This window comes from Scomber japonicus, chromosome 1 (genome assembly GCF_027409825.1).
Source record: "Scomber japonicus isolate fScoJap1 chromosome 1, fScoJap1.pri, whole genome shotgun sequence".
NCBI classification, from domain to species: Eukaryota; Metazoa; Chordata; class Actinopteri; order Scombriformes; family Scombridae; genus Scomber; species Scomber japonicus.
This window is the reverse complement of record NC_070578.1, coordinates 41,065,867-41,089,291: the sequence shown is the minus strand read 5'-3', so window position 1 is coordinate 41,089,291 and position 23,425 is coordinate 41,065,867. Positions and strand designations below refer to the sequence as shown.

The following is a 23,425-nucleotide window of genomic DNA, read 5'->3' as shown; positions in this document are numbered from 1 at the left end:
GCGGGTCCTGATGCTATTTGTGGTCGCACTTTGCACCACTGTGCCGATCAGCTTTGTGTGGTTCTTCCAAAATTGTGTGAATCTTGGTCAGATACCTACAATTTGGAAGACGTTGACTATTAAACCTATACCCAAATAAAAAGCCTATCTAACTCTGGTCCTTATAGTCTCTCTAACTCTGATCCTTATATTCTAACTCTGGTCCTTATAGTCTCTCTAACTCTGGTCCTTATAGTCTCTCTAACTCTGGTCCTTATAGTCTAACTCTGGTCCTTATAGTCTAACTCTGGTCCTTATAGTATAGCCAACCCTGATCCTTATAGTCTAACTCTGGTCCTTATAGTATCTCCAACCCTGATCCTTATAGTCTAACTCTGGTCCTTATAGTCTCTAACTTTGGTCCTTATAGTCTCTCTAACTCTGGTCCTTATAGTCTAACTCTGGTCCTTATAGTCTCTCTAACTCTGGTCCTTATGGTCTCTCTAACTCTGGTCCTTATAGTCTCTCTAACTCTGGTCCTTATGGTCTCTCTAACTCTGGTCCTTATAGTCTCTCTAACTCTGGTCCTTACAGTCTCTAACTCTGGTCCTTACAGTCTCTCTAACTCTGGTCCTTATAGTCTCTTTAACTCTGGTCCTTATAGTCTCTCTAACTCTGGTCCTTATAGCCTCTCTAACTCTGGTCCTTATAATCTCTCTAACTCTGGTCCTTATAGTCTCTCTAACTCTGGTCCTTATAGCCTCTCTAACTCTGGTCCTTATAATCTCTCTAACTCTGGTCCTTATAGTCTCTCTAACTCTGGTCCTTATAGCCTCTCTAACTCTGGTCCTTATAATCTCTCTAACTCTGGTCCTTATAGCCTCTCTAACTCTGGTCCTTATAGTCTCTCTAACTCTGGTCCTTATAGCCTCTCTAACTCTGGTCCTTATAGTCTCTCTAACTCTGGTCCTTACAGTCTCTCTAATGTGGTCCTTATAGCCTCTCTAACTCTGGTCCTTATAGTCTCTCTAACTCTGGTCCTTATAGTCTCTCTAACTCTGGTCCTTATAGTCTCTCTAACTCTGGTCCTTATAGCCTCTCTAACTCTGGTCCTTATAGTCTCTCTAACTCTGGTCCTTACAGTCTCTCTAATATGGTCCTTATAGCCTCTCTAACTCTGGTCCTTATAGTCTCTCTAACTCTGGTCCTTACAGTCTCTCTAACTCTGGTCCTTATAGTCTCTTTAACTCTGGTCCTTACAGTCTCTCTAACTCTGGTCCTTATAGTCTCTAACTCTGGCCCTTATAGTCTCTAACTCTGGTCCATATAGTCTCTCTAACTCTGGTCCATATAGTCTCTAACTCTGGTCCTTATAGTCTCTCTAACTCTGGTCCTTATAGTCTCTAACTCTGGTCCATATAGTCTCTAACTCTGGTCCTTATGGTCTCTCTAACTCTGGTCCTTATAGTCTCTTTAACTCTGGTCCTTATAGTCTCTAACTCTGGTCCTTACAGTCTCTCTAACTCTGGTCCTTATAGTCTCTAACTCTGGTCCTTATAGCCTCTCTAACTCTGGTCCTTATAGTCTCTAACTCTGGTCCTTATAGTCTCTAACTCTGGTCCTTATAGTCTCTCTAACTCTGGTCCTTACAGTCTCTCTAACTCTGGTCCTTATAGTCTCTTTAACTCTGGTCCTCATAGCCTCTCTAACTCTGGTCCTTATAGCCTCTCTAACTCTGGTCCTTATAGTCTAACTCTGGTCCTTATAGCCTCTCTAACTCTGGTCCTTATAGCCTCTCTAACTCTGGTCCTTATAGCCTAACTCTGGTCCTTATAGCCTCTCTAACTCTGGTCCTTATAGCCTCTCTAACTCTGGTCCTTATAGCCTCTCTAACTCTGGTCCTGTGCTGTGCTCAGTCTGTGATAGAGGGAGTGGCCAGCAGCTAGGGCGCCAACAGCAAATGTATGCTTCTTTTACCGATATATTTATCTATATCGTTTACATTTCTTATCCGAACAACATCAAACTTGGCACTGCACTTAGTCATGTCAATAGAAAGACACTTTGTAAACTCTGTTTTTAAAAGGTGCTATATAAATAAAGTTATTATATTATTATAATTAACCCATTCAAAATTTTAAATGTCACCTGTAGGCCTGCATGTAATTCTGTGTTTAATCTATTTCAAAGTAGGTCTACACATAAAGTACCAGTGCAGTTTTTCCCCCTACTCTTTATAAGAATGTTTTCATTTGTTATAACGGGTAAAAATGGCCACAATGTCAACATTTTTCTTTATTGTAGTTCTATAGTTTCATTAATGCAACATGAATATAGTTTTTGTATGTATAGTTTAACTACATATAGAATATGATAGGTTATGTTCATTTTAATGGTGAAATATGTTTTGCGGCTCCAGACAAATTTTATTTGGTGAGAGGGGCCAAAAATGGCTCTTTTGATAGTACAGGTTGTATTATACAAACAGAACACAGTCTAAAGGTGCAAAGTAGAGGAGCTACTTGTTACATATTAACAGATATTTACAACATGAAAGATGTTGGTGGTCAGAGGCTTTTATGATCTAGCTTTCTTACTGCTTTTATGAGTTTTTAAGGCAATATAATGTAGTTCAAAGTCCAGCATAAAACTTGCTTGTTGATTTACTGTATAAGGTCCAAAAAGCAACTCTATAAAATGGTAGCATAAACTGTGTTATGTTGTAGTTAACCAGGTCTCTCTGCACCCTTTCATGAGTCATATTTTATATGTGGTGAGGAAAATTCAAATGTCAGTTGATGTTGAACGATTGTCCAAGTTGTCAATCAAATCTTTAACTTCTTCTATTAGAAATGTCAATATCAATAACACAGAATGGAAAAATTCATTATATGACGATGACTTCATAATTTTCTCTATTGAAGCAGAAAATTCTGAAACACAACTGCTAAACTGGTTATGAAATAAACCTTACTGTGTATTAAATATGTAACTATCCAAACAGTTAGAAACTATTATTTCAATTGGACCCCAGAAAGATTTAAATAGTAAAGAATTGAAACCAGATATAATATGTTAAGGAAAATGATGCTGTAGGTTAAGTAAGATTAGAAAAATGCATTGCCAACATTAGTTGGTCAATTATTAACAAGAAGAAACTGATATACTGCACCGGCAACCCCTTTGAAAGGAAAGCGTTGTCTAGAGAGATGTGCACTGAAATAAGGAAAGCTAAGCTTCCATATAAGAAAAAAAAAGATGCCCAGTATAGCAGTAGAGACCTAAGAGCAGCCTGGCAAGGTTTAAAGAATATGGCATCCACCAATCAACAAACTGAGAACAAAAAATCTATTAGTGTAAATGGAGTGGCCAACTTTGACTTGCCTGGTACTTTTGACTCATTTTTCTCTTGTTTTGAAAGGTCTGACCTCTTTTTTAATATTTCTGCTTGTAGGGAGTCCCTCAAACCCTTCAGGGAAATGATGAGACAGGATCAAGTGTCTGCCTTATTTAAGAAGGTCAAGCTTAGGAAAGCTGCGGGTCCTGATGCTATTTGTGGTCGCACTTTGCACCACTGTGCCGATCAGCTTTGTGTGGTTCTTCCAAAATTGTGTGAATCTTGGTCAGATACCTACAATTTGGAAGACGTTGACTATTAAACCTATACCCAAATAAAAAAACTTCAAGTAACTAAGTCTTTGTCTTTTACAGATGGAAAACTGGATGTGGAGGATGCAAAATGTTTTATTCTGAACACTGTATATAAACACCTGGAAAATCCTGGTGCTCACACAAGACTTTTACTTGCAGATTTTTCTTCTGCTTTTAACACAATGCAGCCTCACATTTTGATCGAAAGACTTGCCTCTTGTTTTAACCTCCCTGACCAGCTTCTTGTGTTAATATTAATATAGGGTCCAGCGGGTTTTTATTAATGGCCAAATGTCCATATCATGTGTGACAAACACAGGGTCACTTCAAGGCTGTGTACTGTCAGCTGCAGATCCTCTCAGGAGAAGAGGTCTCTTGTCAAGTTTTCTGACGACACTGTCCTCTTATCCTTACTTAAAGGCACAGAGACTGACCATGGCCCTGCATTAATAGAGTTTGTTAAATGGTGTGATGATAAATACCTTGACCTCAATGTTCTAAAAACAAAGGATATGATCATTGACTTCAGACACAACACTGTACATGGTGTTAGTGTCATCCATGGTGAAGATGTGAAAGTGGTAAGTGGTTTAGCTGCAAATGAATTGCCCTTAGTGGGATCAATAAAGTTTTCTGATTCTGATTGTTTATTGCATTAGATCAATATCATTAATTGAATTATTTTGTAGAATTGTCATATTTTGATACTAATATCAGAAATAATATTTGTATTAAGAACTACAATGTTGATTGAAGCTACATCACACAGCTCTAGTATGCAGTATGAGAGAGAGGGAGAGAGAACACAAACAAAGGGACAAACTTTCAGCCTTAATTGTAGGTAATGAGTGGGCGCGTACCTGTGAAGTCTCGTCTATCTGGGTCTATTGTTGTCCTCTTTTCTCTTCATTCTCATACACACCAAAACCTACAGACACAATATCATCTGTTTTGTTTGATAGTACAATTTTTGTTCAAAAAAGTCTGTCAAAACTGCACATTTCATATATTCACACTTCAAATTATATTTTAAAAGCTTTATACCACATTAACAAAACGTTGCAGTAATAGTTTCTAAAACATCATCATGTAAACACAATAACTGTAATGAACAATGTAAATTATGTTGAGAATCTGCAGGTTAGCTTATCAAACTATGTACCTGTGGAACATTTCACAAGCAGTCATGATTAATAATTGTCAGATTACTGTTTGTTTATCAGACATCACTGAACCATTTATTATTCACGTCCTTGTAGTTATCTATGTACTGTTGGATTGATTGATAAGAATGACTTTACAATCACTAACCCTACACTGGAACGCAAAGAGAGAAAACAGTGTTTTAGACGCTTGTTGTGACAAATCTGGTTTTATGTTTTTTACTCAACAGTTTAGTTTGTCATGTAAAAATATTCCAGCTCTTCCAACCGTATCTTTTTTAAGGATTCAAGTCTTGATGACATTTAGAAAATCAATTATAATTTATTTTTTCAACTTAAGTTGATGTTAAAGTTAAGATGACATACAAGTTTGATCATGAATGCCAAATCTTTGTGATTGCTCTGTCTTAACATAAAACAGACTCAAGATAACGTTAAATCATTGAACAATAGTTATGATTTAAAGGATTACAGTTAAAATAGAAGAACTGGAATCAGACACCAACTCAGCAGATGTCATGTTGAGAAGCTGAAGGGTTTTTCTACCTCAGCACACCTCCAAACCATAAATCAAATACTCCTATACTTGTTTTATTTAATATAGAAGACAATGCATGTTAAAATATCTGAAGTTCAATAATACAGCAACAAGTAAGTATTCTATAATTGTACTGACAGCTGGACTGAAGAATAAGGCTGGTCTAAAAAATCTGACAAAAACATGCTTTTGATTATTTAGTAATTATACATTTTACACTCTTTTTTAATTAAGTAACTTCTGAAAGGTACTTACATGTTCTTGTTCCTGATCAGTCTGGTTTTCTTCTCTGCAGCTTCAGTTTTCTCTCACACAGCTGTGATTAATCTTCTTTGTTGCTGTCCATCAACTCTAAATTTCTCTTTCTTTATCACAACATGGTAACATAATATTGCACTTCTCTTTTCCTTTTTCTGCTGCTGCAAATGTCTGTTCCTGTCTGTACCTGTGAATTGTTAACTGATAGGATCAATGTTCAGTTCATCTGAGAGAGGAGGATCCTTCTAGGGTGGGATCAAATGTCCTGTTTTGATTTAAAGTCAGCAGCCATAAGTCTCATTTAGGATGGTAGGATGGATACTCTGTTGTTTTTCATTCATTTTATGTAATTACTTCTGCCAAGCTGGTTAGGTTTTGACCATTTCTTGACTGATCATACATTTTATTATTGTAAGAGTGACATTGTGTTGTAGACTTAATTGTGTGAAGAGGTTTGAACATAATTGAGAAGAAATAAGTCCAGTGACATGTAGGCTACTTTATGAACAATAAAATAACATTCAGGAAAATATTGCTTATTTATTCATATATATGAGTGCATGGTCAAATATGTTAATCATAGTGTAGATATATGAGCCATTTAATAGGTAAAGGTTGATATTAAACTAGCCTTCCTGCTGTTACTGTTATATTCCAGACGGTGGCAGCAGAGGACCCTAAATACAGAGACACATATTTTACCTTGTAACAAAACTAGAGCATGGGATTAAATTACATTATTACATTCAATTATTATCTGTTCTATTGTAAGAATCAATTCTAGTTTTGGTATAACTGTAGATATTAATGTTACTGATATTGTAATTTTAATTTATTTCACAAAATTTAGAAATTTATTTTATTAAGATTATATCATTATACAATGACACAATAAAGACTACAATGTTAAGTTCTTCAAGTTAACACAGTAATCTACAGCAGAGTAGGATCTTCATGCTGCTGATCCAGTGACGTGCGGTGAGGTTCATGTCTGGTGAGGCACTGACTTCATCACAATCAGATTTACAAACATATGAACCCTACAGAGTAGCTAATTCACCATTTGATTGGCAGCAGTTAACAGGTTATGTTTAAAATCTCATATCAGCTTTCTTTAAACATACAAATTGTAGCACACAAAAAAACACATTTAATTTAAAAAACGTTATTATGGTTACCTTTACTTATAAATGAAGTCCATGTGGCGCTCCTTCTGAACAAAAGCATCGATAACTTGTTTGTAGAAGTTGCTCACTGTAGTTGTTGCTTACTGTCACTTATTCTGCAGCTAATGAGTCGTAATAAGAATCACTGGGATCAGGAGCGCCCCCTGGCATGAGGCCGGAGAACTGCGTGCCTCACTTAGTGACTTTTTGCAGCCGTTTTATGCTGCTCAGCACACGAAACACGCTACAAACACTGTACATTATATCATCAGCTAAACTATGGAAATTTAGTTCATATAGTAAAAGTGTTTGAACATGTTAATAGCGACATACAGAGAGACAGATGTACAGCTGTCCTGTCTCACTGCATAGCATGCCAGCGCAGTAAACCGAGTCATTGCGCAATCCATGGTGAGGCTCGTCCGGCTGCTGCCTCACCGCGCGTCTCTTTTCAGTGTTTGATCAGTACGTGTGAAAATTCAGCGATTTTGAATTAAAAATAATCCGAAACTGGTAAAGTTAGATAAAAAAATAACGTTATAGTGCAAATCACTGGACAAATATAACCATTTATATTTTTTTTCATTTTTAAGTTTTTTTCCATGATAACAGGTGAGGCACGGCCTCACCTGCCTCCCCTGACCGCACGTCACTGTGCTGATCCATCTTTCATGTTCCTGACCTGACTGGTTGTTTGTCTCACTGCAGAATAAAAGACTTGAATGCTCCATCCACCTTGACTTCTGTGCCACGTATATGAATACATATGATATTTCCTGTTAAATGAAGCCCAGTGTGATTAGTTTTGATGTGTTGAAAAGTACATAGAAGGTTATAATATTGTAACCCCCATACATTTAACAGACTAAGCTATTGTTTGAGTCCATTTGTTTATAGTTGTTTACATTAGTGTACTGTTACACCCAATGTGACTCTTGTCGTGTATTGAGATTCAAAGCCAGCTAAACTCTCCCTTGCATCATATCCTCCAAGGAACAGGCAGGTGTTGTAGTAGGTTAGGATTTATTACAAGAAAGTGTGAAACTGAAATGGACATATAAAAATACAGAAAGACATTCATTAATAAACAATATAGAATAGCGTGTCATATATACAAGTTTGCTTATCATGGCTCATTTATTAATAACAATTCAGAATAGCTTATCATATATACAAGTTAGCTTATCATGGCTGGGAGGACCAATCTAATCTCTATCTGTAGATCTGCATGTAAGTATTCACGGGTGATTCAAATTATGATACTGAATATGACAGAACTAATCAGGTAAGTAATGAAGTAAGTTAAACATTAGTCATTGAACTCAAACTAAACAACACAGTATATTACATCAACGGTCTCTTGAAGGCTGAAATCTATCGTTATACTGCATCAATATAACGGTTGCTTGAAGGATGAAATATACCGTTATACTGCATCAATTTAACGGTTGCTTGAAGGCTGAAATCTACCGTTATACTGCATCAACGGTCAAACGTGCCAACAAAGTTACTCAAAAATGTTGCGAAACCGTTACTACCGTTACTATTAATTATCTATAACATGTTCACTTACTTATATGTCCACTAAAAGGGCTAGTAACAAATATAACTAACTTAATAACTTCATATAAAGACGGAGCATTTTTCCGTTGCCATGACACTACCAAGCAACTTCTTGTTACGTCACTTCCTGCCTGCTATTTGCTGAGGCTGATAAACGATAAAAAGAACTATGCCCCCTAGTGGCCTGGGAGTTCTAGCAGTAAATACACACTTTCAATATAAGTAGACATGAGAAACTTGCAGTTATAGTTTTAATCTTCATTTACTTCCTATATATATATACAGATTTATATGTAACTTTAATTTACTTAAATTTAACAGATATTCAGTCCAATTCAGTGTTAATGTTATTGTTGCAGTTTCACTAAACGTCCAGCGGGTGGCGGTAAACATCTGTAGAGAGAGAGAAGGAGGTAGTGTGAAATATAACGAGCAAGAGAAGGACAAACTTGTTATAATTGTTGAACTTCGATGTTAAAGTTGTCGAGAAGAGACCTACCTTGTTTTAGGATGTTGTTGTTTGCCAGAGGATGAAGGAGGATCGCTATTAGATGTGTTTTTGATGACAAATCCTCCGGTGAGTGTGTTTTACTTTTCAGTAATAAATTGAGAAACTGATGTTAGCTAATGCTAACTTCGTGATTGTGGGTGTAAAACTAAAACAGAGGCATTGTAAACATGTGTGTGATATGAGTAATATGAGAAGTGAGATACTATTGCTGGCAGACATTATTGCCTCGTGAAATCTTATAATTTTATTTTATTTATTGGCATGTTTTTTATGTTCTGTTTGTAACATTGAAGCTAGCAATACTCTCAGAAAAGGGTAGAAATATCCATAAGATATTGATATGAATCAGCATACTGTAATAAATAAATAACTTGACATTAACTGAGGTATTGTTCTGGATCTTCAGAGAGCTGGAGGTAAAACAGCGACCCCTGCTGTCCGTGTGGGAGAGTCTGAGCCAGGACGCTGCTGGACTTGGATGTTCTGGATCTTCACGTTGGATGTCAGATAAGTTTAAGAAAAATAAAAATTTTGGTTTATTGTTCTATCTTCACTAAATTGAAGTAGTGTTTCACTTATCATCCACCTTAATGGGTCTACATGTGAGATATTTATGTAGCTATTCAGTTGATACTGAGCCTGTCTCAGTATCAACTTAAATTGAAACATGAGTCAATAAGTGATAGAGAGAAACAGAGAGTCAGGAATCAGGTAAACTGCTGAATATCAGTTATGATGTTTAACAATAATAAGGGACTGACAGGACAAACACTTTTACTTTAACATACAGATTTTTAAATATATTCTCATCTTGTTACATCTAACACAGGTATTTATATATGTAGATTAGATAGACTGTGCTGTCTCACCGTGCTGATTACAGACACTCTCATGAATATGACCTCTTAATTTCCCATTTGAAAAGCTGAACTGTAGATTTGACACTTGTGCCCTCATGTGGTAGAAGGCTGAACTGCTCAGCATTGTATCACTATGACTTTGTTGCGTTCACTGTGTGCTTTTCAAATGGTGACGTGGTGCTGAAGTATTTATTCATACAACAGAACGCCTTTAATCTTCTGCATGGTTCAATAATATACGTAAGTGGCAAATTATCAGAGCATGTACTGATGTCCACTGGCTGAGTTTGTTGAAGGACTGGTCCACCCAAAACCTTTTAAATGTTTCTGTAGCATTTCAGCTGCTCGCCCAATTCAATGAAGATTAATGGGATTTAATTTGTGGAGGTCTTGGCATTAAAAACAGCAGTATGTTTTTCTAGAAAGTGTGACTGTTACTGTGAATAATCCAGAGAAATCCTGCAAAAAAATGTCAAATTTGTTAAGTTGAAAGTTTCAGAATATGTTGGAACGTCATTTTTAGAAAGACATGAAACTGTTCAAGTCTTTTAAATATTGTTTTTTATTGCATCTCTACTGTAATGGGGTGGTGGCAGAAATCCCAGTGACAGATATCTCAAAAACTGAAAAATAGAGATATTCCAGCATGTAATAATAACCCTCTAAATACCTGTATACCACTCTGTGAATCATACTTTCTAACATTGTGTCTTAATTTTACACAATTTAAATCTGAACATGTTCTGAGTCTGTAGTGTTGATTAATAATGGATAACTGCTGTTGACACTGTTGTCCCATAATGCAATGCACAATGGAAATAAAGGATCTACTGACAGCTGGTAAAAACTGACACCATTGCTGTCAGTAGTGCAGTGGCTTTAAAAACACAAAACTAAAGTAATACATTTGTAGAATTAAACTTTATACTCAATATTTCTGAACATATCAAATTAGAAATTGGCAATAATTACCTGAAGTTATAATTTGGTGTATTTTATATTTCTACATGTGGTGGTTTTATGGCTTTATTATTTATTATGAAACACATTTAGCCACATGATCTTTGTAGATACAGTATATTATCACTATCACTTATCATTATGCACATAACTATACTGTATGTCAACATGTAAAAAGAAGAAGAATAAAGAAACACTGACAAAGCTCAACTTCTTTGTATCTTGTTTAATTCATTGTGTGTGAAAACATGTAAGTCAGAAGTTCAACATGATCAACAGACCAGAAGATGCCACATTATTCCCACAGTTGGCTTGTTTAGACAATATTTAAACATAAAGACTTCTTATTCACTAACTTTCATCAAACACACATCAAAAGATCAAATGTTTAGCATCTTCCTATTAGAAATGAAACTGTAAATCATCATTATATTTTTCTTGTGTCATTATGTACATAGTTGTAATCATTAAAAAGTAAAATGAAAAAATATAAAGAAACGATACAACAAAACTGTTTACTGTCAAAAATAATGAAAAAAGTTAAAATGTAAAAAGTAAAATAAATGTAAATGTAAAAAATGTCTTTACATAGCCTTTAAATGTTATACTGTAGGCCTTCATCATCATCATCATCATCTTTAGCACATGTCATTATGTACTAAGTTGTGTTAAAAGATGAATATAATAAAATCTTTGTACTCATTAAAAAGTGAAATAATACAGTAAAATAATAATAATGTTTTTAAAATATAATAAAACAGTTTTTACATCATCTGTCAAAAATAATGAAAAAAGTTTTAAATGTTAAAGAATAAAACTATTTAAAAATGAAAAGAGTCAAAAAAATCAAATTTTCATTACATAGCCTTTAAATTGTGTTATATAAAGTATTAAAGAATCTGTTTCACATGGCCTTTGTTCTTCATCATCATCATCATCATCATTATATTTAGCACGTTATTATGTACATAGTTGTAATCATTAAAAAGTAAAATGAAAAAATATAAAGAAATGATACAACAAAACTGTTTTCTGTCAAAAATAATGAAAAAAGTTAAAATGTTAAAGAATAAAACTGTAAAAAGTAAAATAAATGTAAAAAATGTCACATAGCCTTTAAATGTTATACTGTAGGCCTTCATCATCATCATCATCATCATTATCATCATCATTATCTTTATATGTTAAAAGATGAATATAATAAAATCTTTGTACTCATTAAAAAGTGAAATAATAAAGTTTTTAAAAGATAAAAACAGTTTTGTGGTGTTTAACTTGACTTGTTCAACATCATCATCATCATCTGTCACAAATAATGAAAAAAGTTCCACATTAAAACATGAAAGGATGTCTCAGTATTTGTTCATGAATCAAAAAGTAATTTACATCAACATGAACACATTTGAACTGATGACAATTAATTTACTCTGCAAGAAAACATGAATAACTTCTTCACTGTAGCATTTTATGATTAGTAAGAAATGTTAAAGAATAAAACTATAATGTAAATAATAATATATGTAATGTAATAATATAAATGTAAAAAGTAGTAAAACGTAATAAAACAGCATCTCAATACATGGCCTTTAAACTACATACTGTAGGCCTTCATCATCATCATCACACTGGTTACTATTCACATTGTCATCACATACATCATCATGAAAAAAGACAAAAATAAACAGTTGTAATCCTAAAAAAAGAATAAAAACCCAACTCTTTCTTCCTCTTTGTTTCATGTTCAGCTTCTAAACAGCAGAACCAAAAGTCAGTTGTATCAATATTTGTTATTCATTGACTGATAGTAACCATTAGAAAGTTAACTCTGAACAATGAATGAACCAAATATTGTAAATTGCGACCTTATTTCATGTGGTCTTTGTAGTTGTAGTTTCCAAAAGGCCGCTGAGAGACTCTTATCTGTGACACGTCCACAAAATCATACTGAAGTCCAGATGATGTTTTTACTGCAGTTTATTTGAATGAAAAAATCAAAAAGGACTGACAAGCAGCTGTTCCACAAACACTGGAGAACCCCGATGTGATCCGACTGTGAGAATAAAGTGATGAAAGATGATCATGATGGCGATGGTGACGGTCAACAGAAAATATCGGAGCTCTACTAACTAATCTCTACTAATTAATCGCGTTTTGAATTGCATGTTTTAAAATCCTGTTATTTTCCATTTGAAGGCAGTTTTAAGCCTATAATGTAAAGCATTTCTTACCAGAGTGTCTTAACTGGGAATCAATCACGGCTCTGCTGCGACTCCCACACTCCAAAATGGTCCTTTGGTGGAGCTGAGGCTGGCTTGGCTGCACCTGGGTGTTTAGCGTGGAGGTGCTAACTCAAACTCCACGTACTCCGGTGGTAGTTAAACTCTGTTTGACACAGGTTGCATTTTACTTTTGACTTGTCAACTGAAGCGTCTGGAAGTGTTTTAAAGTTAAACAAGCCGTTCAAATGTCCAGTAGCTCTCTTACTTTCCATCAGCGCGGTAGGTTTACTTCAGGAGGCCACTTCAAAGCATAGCGCTACAGCTAGAGGAGCCGTCTACGGGGGAGTAGAAGGATTAACGCGTTAACGCTGACAGCCCTAATAAAAACATAACAAAACAATGGTCTTAAAAAACAACATACATACAATCTAAAAAAAACATGAAAAACAAAACATATGTTCTACGTAAAGTTGATGGTTCAGCCAAGCTGAACAATTCTTAAACAGTACTGTTCCTTTTTGTTTAAACAAAATTGAAACATTCACCTTTTTTTAAAGACATTTTTACATTGTTCACTTTATGTTGAAGGCATCTTTTAACCCCTTCAGTGCTTGTTCCTTTGTGATTCCCCTCCAGGCCTCTGGAACATCAGCTGGGTTAGCATCGTATTTTTGAGCAAATCTGTCATTGTATTGTACCAGTACATACTTCCAGTAGTCAGATGACTCTATGCTGGGATCTGGAGGAATGTTCCAGTCTGGATAGTAAGTGTGATACTCTTTGTAAGGATGAAGCTTCTGTTTAGTGTCTGAATTACTGAATGTAGCATCACTGTGCACAGAAGTTGTGCACAGTTCTGGAGCCAGCTTCTGAGTGTTTGTAATCCTGTATCCACCAAGACCTTGTGGTCGATGAACAGCTGCATGATGCTTATCGTGTCCTTTTCCTCCAGCCTCACAGGGAACTTCACAAAATGGACATTGCTTTCCACAACCAAACACTCTCTTGAAAAGCTCATCCTGTGGTTTGATTGGAAGTTTGTTCAGAGTCTCAGTGATGTCTTCAGACTTTGAGAATTCCTCCTGAAGCTGTTCTTTCAAGTCTTTAATTGACATTTTGAGGCTGTTGATAAATGGATGACATGTGCTTTGGATTTGAAACAAGGTGGTTCTTACAGCCTCCAATGAGATTGAGATGTCTTTAATCAAATATTTCCTCATGTTGCTGATGAGCTCTGTGATGCTTTCCTTGTTGTCTGACAGTGGAACCCCATCTGGTCCTTTTGAGGCCTGCTCTAATGATGCTGCGATTTTATCAAGTATAACTTGAAGGTTCTTGTTCTTCAGTTTGCACAAAGTTTTGTCCTCTGACATTTTTTTCTGGATTTGCTGAAATATCCAATCCTTAACATATATTTCATAATTACAAATGTACCTGACAAAACTCTTGAAGTCATCTTTTTTCAGCAACTCTTTCTGAATGTTGTACTGGAAAAAGGAGCGGGAGCTGTACTCTGCTGAATGAGAACCTGTCACTATTTCATCCACAATGTCTATTCCCAAAGATCTATTGATGAACTCTTCCACAGCAGGTTTGATGCAACATCTGACAAAATCATTTGCTTTGCGTTGACAATCATCTCTCTCTTTGTATAAATCAAGAAAATCTGACAAATACTGTTTCTTGTACTTCTCCAGCTGGGTTCGAGGATCTTTATCAGACAAGAATTTTTGGTGCATTTTGAGGAATTCCCTTGAGCCAATGCCACAAATGTAAAGTTTCAGGTCAAACTCAAACTTGATTTTGTAATCCTTGCTGAAATTTTTTAGGGAGTCATCGATTTTGTCCAGCAGATGTTTTGTGAAAGACTCATGATAATCCTGGTTTGTCTTTACGATATCAGCCACAACATATGTGCAAGACTTAATGACCTCATCAGCTTTGTTCTGCAAATTTCTTATTATCTCTTCACTGTGGAACAGATTGAAGGTCTTTGCATTTTTTACATGCTCAGTCATGGCATTAAACTCACGCTTCCCTATTTCTGTTAGGTCTCCAATGTTCTGTAATTCCTCATTGACATTACGGTTTAGGAAGTTTTTTCTCAAGTGGATGAGGATGTTTTCAGATATATTTTGTTCTTTCAGACCAGACACATTCTTAGTGGCTTCAGTCCACATCTTCTCAAACTCCTTGTTCAGTTGTTCATCAGACAGTGTGGAGTTTTTACATTCACTCAGGAGCTTCATGACCTTGTCTTCAATCACTTTTCTGTATTTCCTCAGAATGTCTTGAACCTCTTTTGAACTTTTTTTTATGTGAAGTGCACAATCCAGTTTGTTGTTCACTGAATATTTGATTTCCTTTGCAAGACTGCTGATACTGTTGAAAAAGTCAATCTTGTATTTTTCTATCAGATTTACATTCTGACCTTTCTTTTTGTAGTAGTTTGTAAGTTTTTCCTCCATTTTTATTTTTTCAGATTTTCTTTTTTCTGACACCTCTGATTTTTTTGATTCAGCTAATTCATTTAAATGTTGGAGTTCAGATTCATTGTCACAATTTAAGATTTCCAACTCTGCATCGTCTTGCCAGGAGAGGATTTCTTTTCTGAAGTCCCATTCCCATTGACTGAACTCTTTGCAAAGGTTATTGTAGACATGAGCCACAAGAGTGTTTCTGAAACTAAAGATGAAGTTCTCATATTTCACAGCTTTCCAGAGACTTCTCATCCATTCTAGAAACTCTGGGATCTTTGAGACTTCGCTCCTTCTGTTTGTTTTCACTGTCCCCAAAAGATTTTTCTTTAAATCTGCTACAGCTTCACTGTAACCTGTGCTCACTGATGCCATCGGAGGGGTTCCATGCCAGAGTCCTGGGATGTTCCAGTTGTTTTTGTCCATGTCATAGTCCAGCACATCTGTGAATGCTTTAATAGAATGATTCTTTTCCATTTCAGCAGCAATTTGTGTCATTTGATTGAGCTGGTCCAAGAGACACTTTCTGTCTGTGAGGTTCTTTGCATGAGCTGAAACTCCAGCAACATTCTGATGCACAAAATGACAAACTGGCTTTTTACCAATTTTCTTCATTCTCAGGAAGGCGTGAATGGCAATTTGCAGAACATCTTTCATTTCTGTTGAGTTCTCCATGGCAACGTTAATAATGGTGACATCACTTAAACCAATAACAAAGGTTGCCAGCTGATTGTCATGCTTATCACTGTCTTCTAGTTGTGCTAAATGTGGAGACTTTAGACCCTCTGTGTCAATGAGAACTATAAAATCATAGTTCAACTCACCTTTCATATCTTCTCCAACTTTGAGGAAGAGCATATAAGCTCCTCTTGTGCATCTGCCGCTGCTGACAGGAAACTGCACACCAAACATGGTGTTGAGGAGTGTTGACTTCCCTGTACTTTGAACACCCAGCACAGTCAGCACTAACAGTCTGCTCTGTTCTCCAACCTTCTTGTGAAGCTTTATCAGCACATCTGTCACCCATCTCTCTGGGATGTTGGAAGCATCTCCATCCAAGAGCTCTAAAGGAAATCCATCCAACATCATCTCAGCAGCCAAACCAGGGAGACAAGATATTTCATCAGCAGTGTTTCTTGAGTAATTAATTGAGAACTCATAGATGAGTCCCATCTCTCTCATGTAATGCTCTACTCCTAATGAGCTTTCCAGCAAAGCCTGATCTAACTCTTCAATGAGTTTGATGTCTGTTCTCTCACATTGCTCTTTTAATTTGTTGCGCAGATCAGTCAGTATGCTCCGTGAATGTGCATCAAGTTTAAGTTTCATCCACTTAAGGAAAAAATCTCTTTTCTCTTTGTCACTTGTGAAAACGGTTTTAATAAAACTCTTCATTCCTTTGCAAAGCTTTTGTTTGCTTTGCTCCTTCCTGATTTTATCTTTTTCTTTCTGAAGCTGGCATTTATACTCTTCAAGACCTGAGTGACCAGATTTCAATCTACACTCATCTTTCTCTAACTGCGATAATCTTTTCCAGTTTTCTCCCTGCAAAGGAAGTTGTTGTTTCTTGTAGTCTGGTATACTCTGCCTCTCAATGTCAACCATGATCTCCTCAACTGCTTTCTTTTGTTCGCCAGTTCTTTTTTCATCCACATCCAGACCAAGTTCAACAGCTTTGTCAAGCATATTCTCAATTCTAATGTTGTTAGCTGAATTTGTCAGTGATTTCTTGATGGACACACAAAGTTTCTCTGAAAACTCTGCAACATTTACCCTTGAGTCTTTGATTATCACATTGCTTTTTGGTAGCTCTAACTCTTCCAGTGTTATCTTTACAGACATCATGTCCTCACTGGAATTGTCCTTGCGATTAACAACCAAGAAGAGTTTGGATTTCACATCTTGAAGAGAAGTCAGAATCTTGTGCTCTTTTTCTTCAACTTTGTCCAGGAACACAAAGGTAGCGGTTGACTCTTGAAAAAGAAAATTGAATTGTTCCAGTGACTCACAAATGTCTCCTCTCAAATTGGCAAAGGCAACTGGTCCTGGAAATATGTCAAGATTTTCTCTGCCACAGGGAAGGTACCAGCAAACCTCCACCAAACCATTGGCTATTCTTCTTTTAAGTCTTCCTCCTTTCATATCTCTGTGTATGAACATGTGATTCTGTTGGCTACAACTGAGAACATGATTTAAAACCTGTGACTTGGAGAGACTACAGTTTTTCAGCCTGACAAAGGTAAAGAATGGTATATTTGCTTGAACAATGTTGTCTTCAACAAATCCTCTAAAGCCATATAAATCCTGTGGACGCCACTCTTTGACGATGTCTCTCAGAGCCCACAGCATCAGAGTACACTGACTGTTATTGCCGTGAGGCAACAGCAGTGGGACAGAAAACTGACACATTGACATCTTGAGGGCCATTTCCTGTTGCAAGAAGCTGTCAGCACAATGAAAGAGTGCAACTATGAGGTCCAGAGGGTTAACCTTGTTGTCTGCTGAGTCACCTGCAATGAGCTGGTCAAAGTCAAAGAGATCACTGTTTTCTTCCTTCTCATCACTATTGTCTGATAATTGTGTACAGTTTCTGCATTCTGTGTTGATTTGAAAGAGTTTCCTGAGAAAGCACCATGGTATTTTCTCCAATGATTCAACAGTTTCATCATAAATACTGTTTTTGTTGATTTCCAAGAGAGAGTGAAGAGTGAGCTTGTTGGGATAAAATGTCTGCAGTCCAAGTCTGGAGAGAAAGTTGAAAAGGGCTGGGGAAGAGAAACGAAACATGACTTTACAAACCATCAACTCTTTATGACTTCACATGTTTGAATCTCTGTGTACTAAATTTACTAAATGTGTGTGTGTGTGTGAGAGAGAGAGAGAGAAGCAGGTGCATGCCAGGCCACATTAACTTTGGCTTTTCCACCTGTTTTTCAAATGCAGAGGTGAAGCATTTTGGCTGAAACATTATTAAACAGTCACAGCAGACTGAAACTGCTGTTTTGCAAGTTATTTCAGGCAAGATTGTGCAAATAACAGGAGACGTTGACAGAGGAATATGTGAGTGTCAATTTTTTTGGGGAAATTTCTCATCTCTGAATATCCAGCATAAACACAACACAAATATTGAATTAAATATAGACTTGTATATCTAAAAAGAGATTATTACTAACAAAAAATAAGCACTTAGGCTTTTATTGATATTTTTGTCCAACAGGCTACACTACACAACAGTTTGCAGCTAAACCTGAGACACTGAGACTCAAGTGGATGTTTGGCTTCATTTAGCTCAGTATTAACATCCATATCAACACCATCTTCACCTCCACCTTCTCCATTCTAAACTGATGCTCCATCTCTCACACTCTTTCCACATGTTGCATTGTTTATTTTTTTAAGAATGTCAAGACAAACTTTGATTTGTCACTTCATCTCCTTTTTGTTTCCTGTGAACATGTTTATTTCATCTGAATGTAATAATTCGAATATACTAAAGATAATGATATAATACTTTTAAAGAGTTAATATTGTCATTGTTTACAGTTGGATTGTGACCTGGAACCAATTTGTTTTGTTTGTTTTTTTTTTACACAAATTGAACATTTCTCCACACAATGCTCAAACATCCATATTTTTTGTAGATGTTTTAGGTCCAGACAACAGTCCAATTAGCATAGCAAATTGCAAAAAGCAATTTGTTTCCTTTATAACAGCAGTTTAAGATTCAGGCAACATTTCAGCCAATGCATTCCAACTCTTTCACTTCCCACAAGCACTATTTAAACCAGAAACATGAAAAGAAATCAGAATTATTCTGATATCAACATCTTGTCCCTGGCCAACAGATTCTGCTTTCATATGCAGATGTCTGTTTATAGAGATGAATAGTTTGCTTACCTGCTGACCCCAGTATCACTCCCTCTTCAGGGCCAAATTCATGAGCAATGATCTAGAATGAGTAGAGGACAAATATTTTGTAACTGAACACAGTCTGTTTTATGTAAATTCAGACTTTATTAGAGACAACTAACTGTGTTCTCCACCTGTGGTGTGAGGAACTTCTGTATCCTGCAGCAGAGGAAAGGTTTGTTCAGTATGCTGCTGACTGAGGGTCTCTTTTCAAGGTCACAATCCAACAGCTGAGCCAAGAGAGAGCGCAGTTCTTGGGAGTAGTGATCAGACACAGGAGAGTATGAACCACGGATGATCTTCAGACATACTTCCCCCATATTACCAGCCTTAAACTGAGAGGAAACACATTTAGTACACAGTTATAACCTGAGGAAAGGAAAGATGACCCATTCTTGTGTGTTAGCCAAATATAAAGAGAACATATCTAAATTATTATTTGGGACAACATTGCAATGCTGTGTAAGATACATTAAATGTACATAAAGTAATAAACAGCTCACACACAGAATACTTACTGCTGACTGAAGAGAGCACATTTCATGCAGGACACAACCTAGGGCCCAAATATCACTGCAAAGGGAGAGAAAGTCAAGGAGAGAGCAGACAAACAGGCTGAGATCAGTTATGAAGGCAGCTTTATATTTATTCAATAAGTCACTTTAAGATGGAGAAAAAAGGGTTTCATTGCTAAGAAAACCATAAAGCGGACATTGAGATTGAGAGGTTATTTAAAAACACAACATATAAGGCTTTACTTCCACTAGATTACTATGTTAACAGTAGGTCTACTAATTTACCCTCAAATGAGAAACAAAAGCATAATGTTTGTACCTTTTGTTGTTGTAAGGTTTGTTCTCACAGATCTCTGGTGAAAAGTAAAGTGGTGTTCCTATCTGTGTTGTTGCCAGGTCTCCAGTGCTGGAAATGAGAAGAGAATAGAAAGCAGTATTATGATTTATTATTTCCATTTTAATCTTGGTTCTATAGAGATCTGCAGTCAGATGACATTTTACAAACCTGTTCAGCACTCTTGCAACTCCAAAGTCTCCAAGCTGTACAGTCCCATCTTTAGTCAAGAATATGTTCTATGTAGAAATCATAAAAGACATAATGTCATTATCATGAGGCTATACAATACAAATAAAAATGCATCACCACTGAGAGAAGATCATGTGATGTATGAAGTAATACCTGTGGTTTAATGTCTCTGTGGAGGATTTTTCTATCATGGATGTGTTTTAGTGCCAAACAAATCTGCACAAACCAGTCCAAGATCTAAGAAAGACAGGAATATAAAAACATTGAACAAGTCCAAATACATTTTGAAAAACGATCAAAATGAAATATAAAGTGTTACATGATGAAATGTATCCACATGTTGTAAAGTTTAATCCTAAAGATTAACAGACAGATCTTAAACATTAATCATTATCTTCACTAGTTAATATCTTACTTGCTCTTCTGAGAAAAGTTTTCCTTTCTGAGATTTGATCTTCTTGGAGAGGTCTCCACCTTCACAGCAGTCCATCACTATATACAGACAGTTTGTGTCTGCAAAAATTTTTTATACAGCATAAGGAACATGGTTTCATACACATATCATTCATGCATCAGGATATTTTTGCAGTTAATGACCTCTGTGATACTTTGAGGTTACAACAAAGAACTTGGATCATTTAAAACTTCAAAAGATTCCTTATACTGTACAATGAAGGGATGACTCAGGTTGGAAAGAACTTCAACTTCTTGTTGAGCTTTCTGCCTCTCTTCAGTCGACATCTGTCAAAGTGAGAACAGATAATGTGAAAGAGCAAAGTAGTAAAAGAGAGCTCATATGAACACTGAAACTGTGAAACATTATGCATATGGTGCTTACTTCAGATATGCCATGTACCTTCTTAATGACATATTGTTGTCCATCCTCTTTGGATTTGACAAGGATGGTTGATCCAAATCCACCTTTCCCAATTTTCTCCAACGTTTCATACTTATCCATGTTAGTGGAATGACTGTCACCACGTGTTTGTTCTATAGAGACACAGATAGCTGATTACAGACAAATAGATATACAATAGGCAGAAGAAGCAGAAGCAATGTTGTTGTTGAGGTATTTTTATACATTTCTCGAGAACCACTTAAAAGATTATAGAAGCACGAGATTCTGGTGCTTTCTTGGCGCTACAGTAGCACTGCCACCATTTTGGTCTAAAAACACCATCACTTTCATTCAAATCCATCATGGTGCACACCGTAAATCAGCAAATCAACAGAATATGTCTCAAAATAAGTCGTCAGTACATTGTATGACACTTACAGTATACTAGTTACCATAGTAGAAATACCACTTCTACATTTCCATTACTCTCAATACCTGATTTGATATCATGAAATCCAATGCAGGACACACTCCTCAATTTAAAGACTTTTTATAAACATCAACAACTGAACATCAACTTTGGGTGTTTCATTGTTTAAACATACAGGTTGCATTAGAATAAGAGTTATGAATTAAATATTCACCAGTAGCCTTCAATTAGAAATTAGAAAGCAAAGCAGACCAAAATAAGGCGTTTCAAATTAGAGGAACAAGCGGTTACAAGCAGTTTTTGATTTAATGACTAAATGATTATATTTGTAAGATCAAAGTAACCTGTATTGTGAACTACGCTGTCACTCAGAAATGTTAGCGGAGCGATGACCTCCAGCATCAACAAACGAGACCTGCTGACCAACACACACTGCAGTATTTGTAACTGTCTCTGAGACAGATTTCATCTTTTATTTTGAAAGTTAAGGTCATAGGTCAGTGTTTGGGGAGGTGTGCTGCATTATGGGTGAGAAGAGATGTAAACGGAGAACGACAACGTGGCTACAAAGAAGACATACAGCCAGAAAGTAATTTGCATGGTTCAAGAGGCGCACACGGTAACTGTTTGCCTTGTTTTGTGGTTGCAATTGTCATATTTGTGTGGCATTTGTGGGAATTCTTTATAAAAACATTTAGTGTGCCTTTTATTGCCATGCTTGGGCCTGTGTAATGAGAGAAACTTGAGACTGTGGATGATAGAGAGAGATATTTTTTAACATGTTGTGTTTTGTGTTATTTTTATAGTTTTCACGGTGTCTTGAGAGGAAAAGAGATAAGAATAAAAACAACCGGAAACATCAGTATGAGACGTGGCCTTATTCATTGGACCAGTGCATTTATAGTATTAAACAACTTAAACCAACTCTGAGATGAAGAAAATAACTCTGTTCAGTCTCTCTCATCTCAACAACCCTGCGCCCGCTCAGCGTGTTGAACAATGATGACTTTAAGGAGCTAAAGGAGCTAACAGTGCAGCAGAGAGGCTGCTCTCCACTGCCGGAGAGAAGACTGGACACAAAAAATTACAAAATTAAGCAATAACTCTTTTATTAATGAACACAGTCTGATTAATAGTTTTTTGTTCATTAAACTTTGAAATTGACCATCAAGGAACTAAAATCACTACAGACTACTTCTTTTTCTCTCTTTCTTTTAGTTAAGACATTTACACTCAAGTGGGTGTTTGTCTGAATTAAACTCCATATATTTAACATCTAAATCACACCATCTTCATCTGCTTCACTCTGAACTGATGCTGAAGAAAAGTTTAACTCACCAGCAGATTGTCCATCTTTAAAAAATATAACAAGTTCCATAGAATCATCCTTCATGGACTCACAGCTGGATAAAGGAGAAGTTGGTCTCTGCTTCTGCTGCTCTGAGCTTCAACACAAACAGAGATTTGAGTATAAATAATGATGAAGGGATGATTTGTGTCATGGACAGTTAAAGATCTTCATCTCACCTTTGAGCTTTTGTCTCGCCGTCATGTTTCCCACACAGATCGGTTCTGGAGGAAGTGTTTCCCTCCTTTTTCTCCATACATGGATTCATAGCACAGCTGACACCTTCACACAAACACAACAACATGCTGTCAGAGCTGCACTCACTCATTTCAACAACACTGAGAAAGTTTACTTGGAAAATGATCTCCTGCTTATTCCACATCTGTTCAGATAATTAATATCCTCAGCTACATATATTTGTTCATACAAAATGAAACATCCAACTTTCCATTTTTTGGGAGTCTCTCTGACTGTTCTGAGGGATTGATGAGCAATGAAAGGGGCCAACAAGTGG

The 23,425-nt window shown here is 36.2% G+C and overlaps 3 protein-coding genes across 4 annotated transcripts in view; 1 reads left to right on the top strand and 2 right to left on the bottom strand.

Moving 5' to 3' along the window:
- Positions 1-5,604, bottom strand: part of LOC128369909 (serine/threonine-protein kinase Nek1-like) — a 45,157-nt gene extending 39,553 nt beyond the window's left edge. Inside the window, exons 1-2 of the mRNA XM_053330930.1 lie at positions 5,587-5,604; positions 4,491-4,558 (exon numbers count right to left, since the gene is read on the bottom strand). The gene's annotated coding sequence lies outside the window, so the exon portion shown is untranslated. The remainder of the gene's footprint in view (positions 1-4,490; positions 4,559-5,586) is intronic.
- Positions 1-23,005, bottom strand: part of LOC128358614 (up-regulator of cell proliferation-like) — a 47,026-nt gene extending 24,021 nt beyond the window's left edge. The window contains exons 1-10 of one of the 2 annotated variants that reach the window (XM_053318954.1): positions 22,902-23,005; positions 21,134-21,285; positions 20,925-21,036; positions 20,711-20,808; positions 20,449-20,532; positions 20,275-20,342; positions 20,089-20,175; positions 19,773-19,827; positions 19,389-19,589; positions 19,243-19,294 (exon numbers count right to left, since the gene is read on the bottom strand). In XM_053318954.1, the coding sequence (XP_053174929.1) occupies positions 19,243-19,294; positions 19,389-19,589; positions 19,773-19,827; positions 20,089-20,175; positions 20,275-20,342; positions 20,449-20,532; positions 20,711-20,808; positions 20,925-21,036; positions 21,134-21,285; positions 22,902-22,956 (964 nt within the window). In that variant the 5' untranslated portion in view covers positions 22,957-23,005. Of the gene's footprint in view, positions 1-13,440; positions 18,111-19,242; positions 19,295-19,388; positions 19,590-19,772; positions 19,828-20,088; positions 20,176-20,274; positions 20,343-20,448; positions 20,533-20,710; positions 20,809-20,924; positions 21,037-21,133; positions 21,286-22,901 lie in introns of those variants that run through there. The other variant, XM_053318961.1, reaches the window with a different exon arrangement.
- LOC128358656 (up-regulator of cell proliferation-like) overlaps positions 16,059-23,425 on the top strand; it is a 125,806-nt gene continuing 118,439 nt past the window's right edge. Inside the window, exon 1 of the mRNA XM_053319019.1 lies at positions 16,059-16,062. The gene's annotated coding sequence lies outside the window, so the exon portion shown is untranslated. The remainder of the gene's footprint in view (positions 16,063-23,425) is intronic.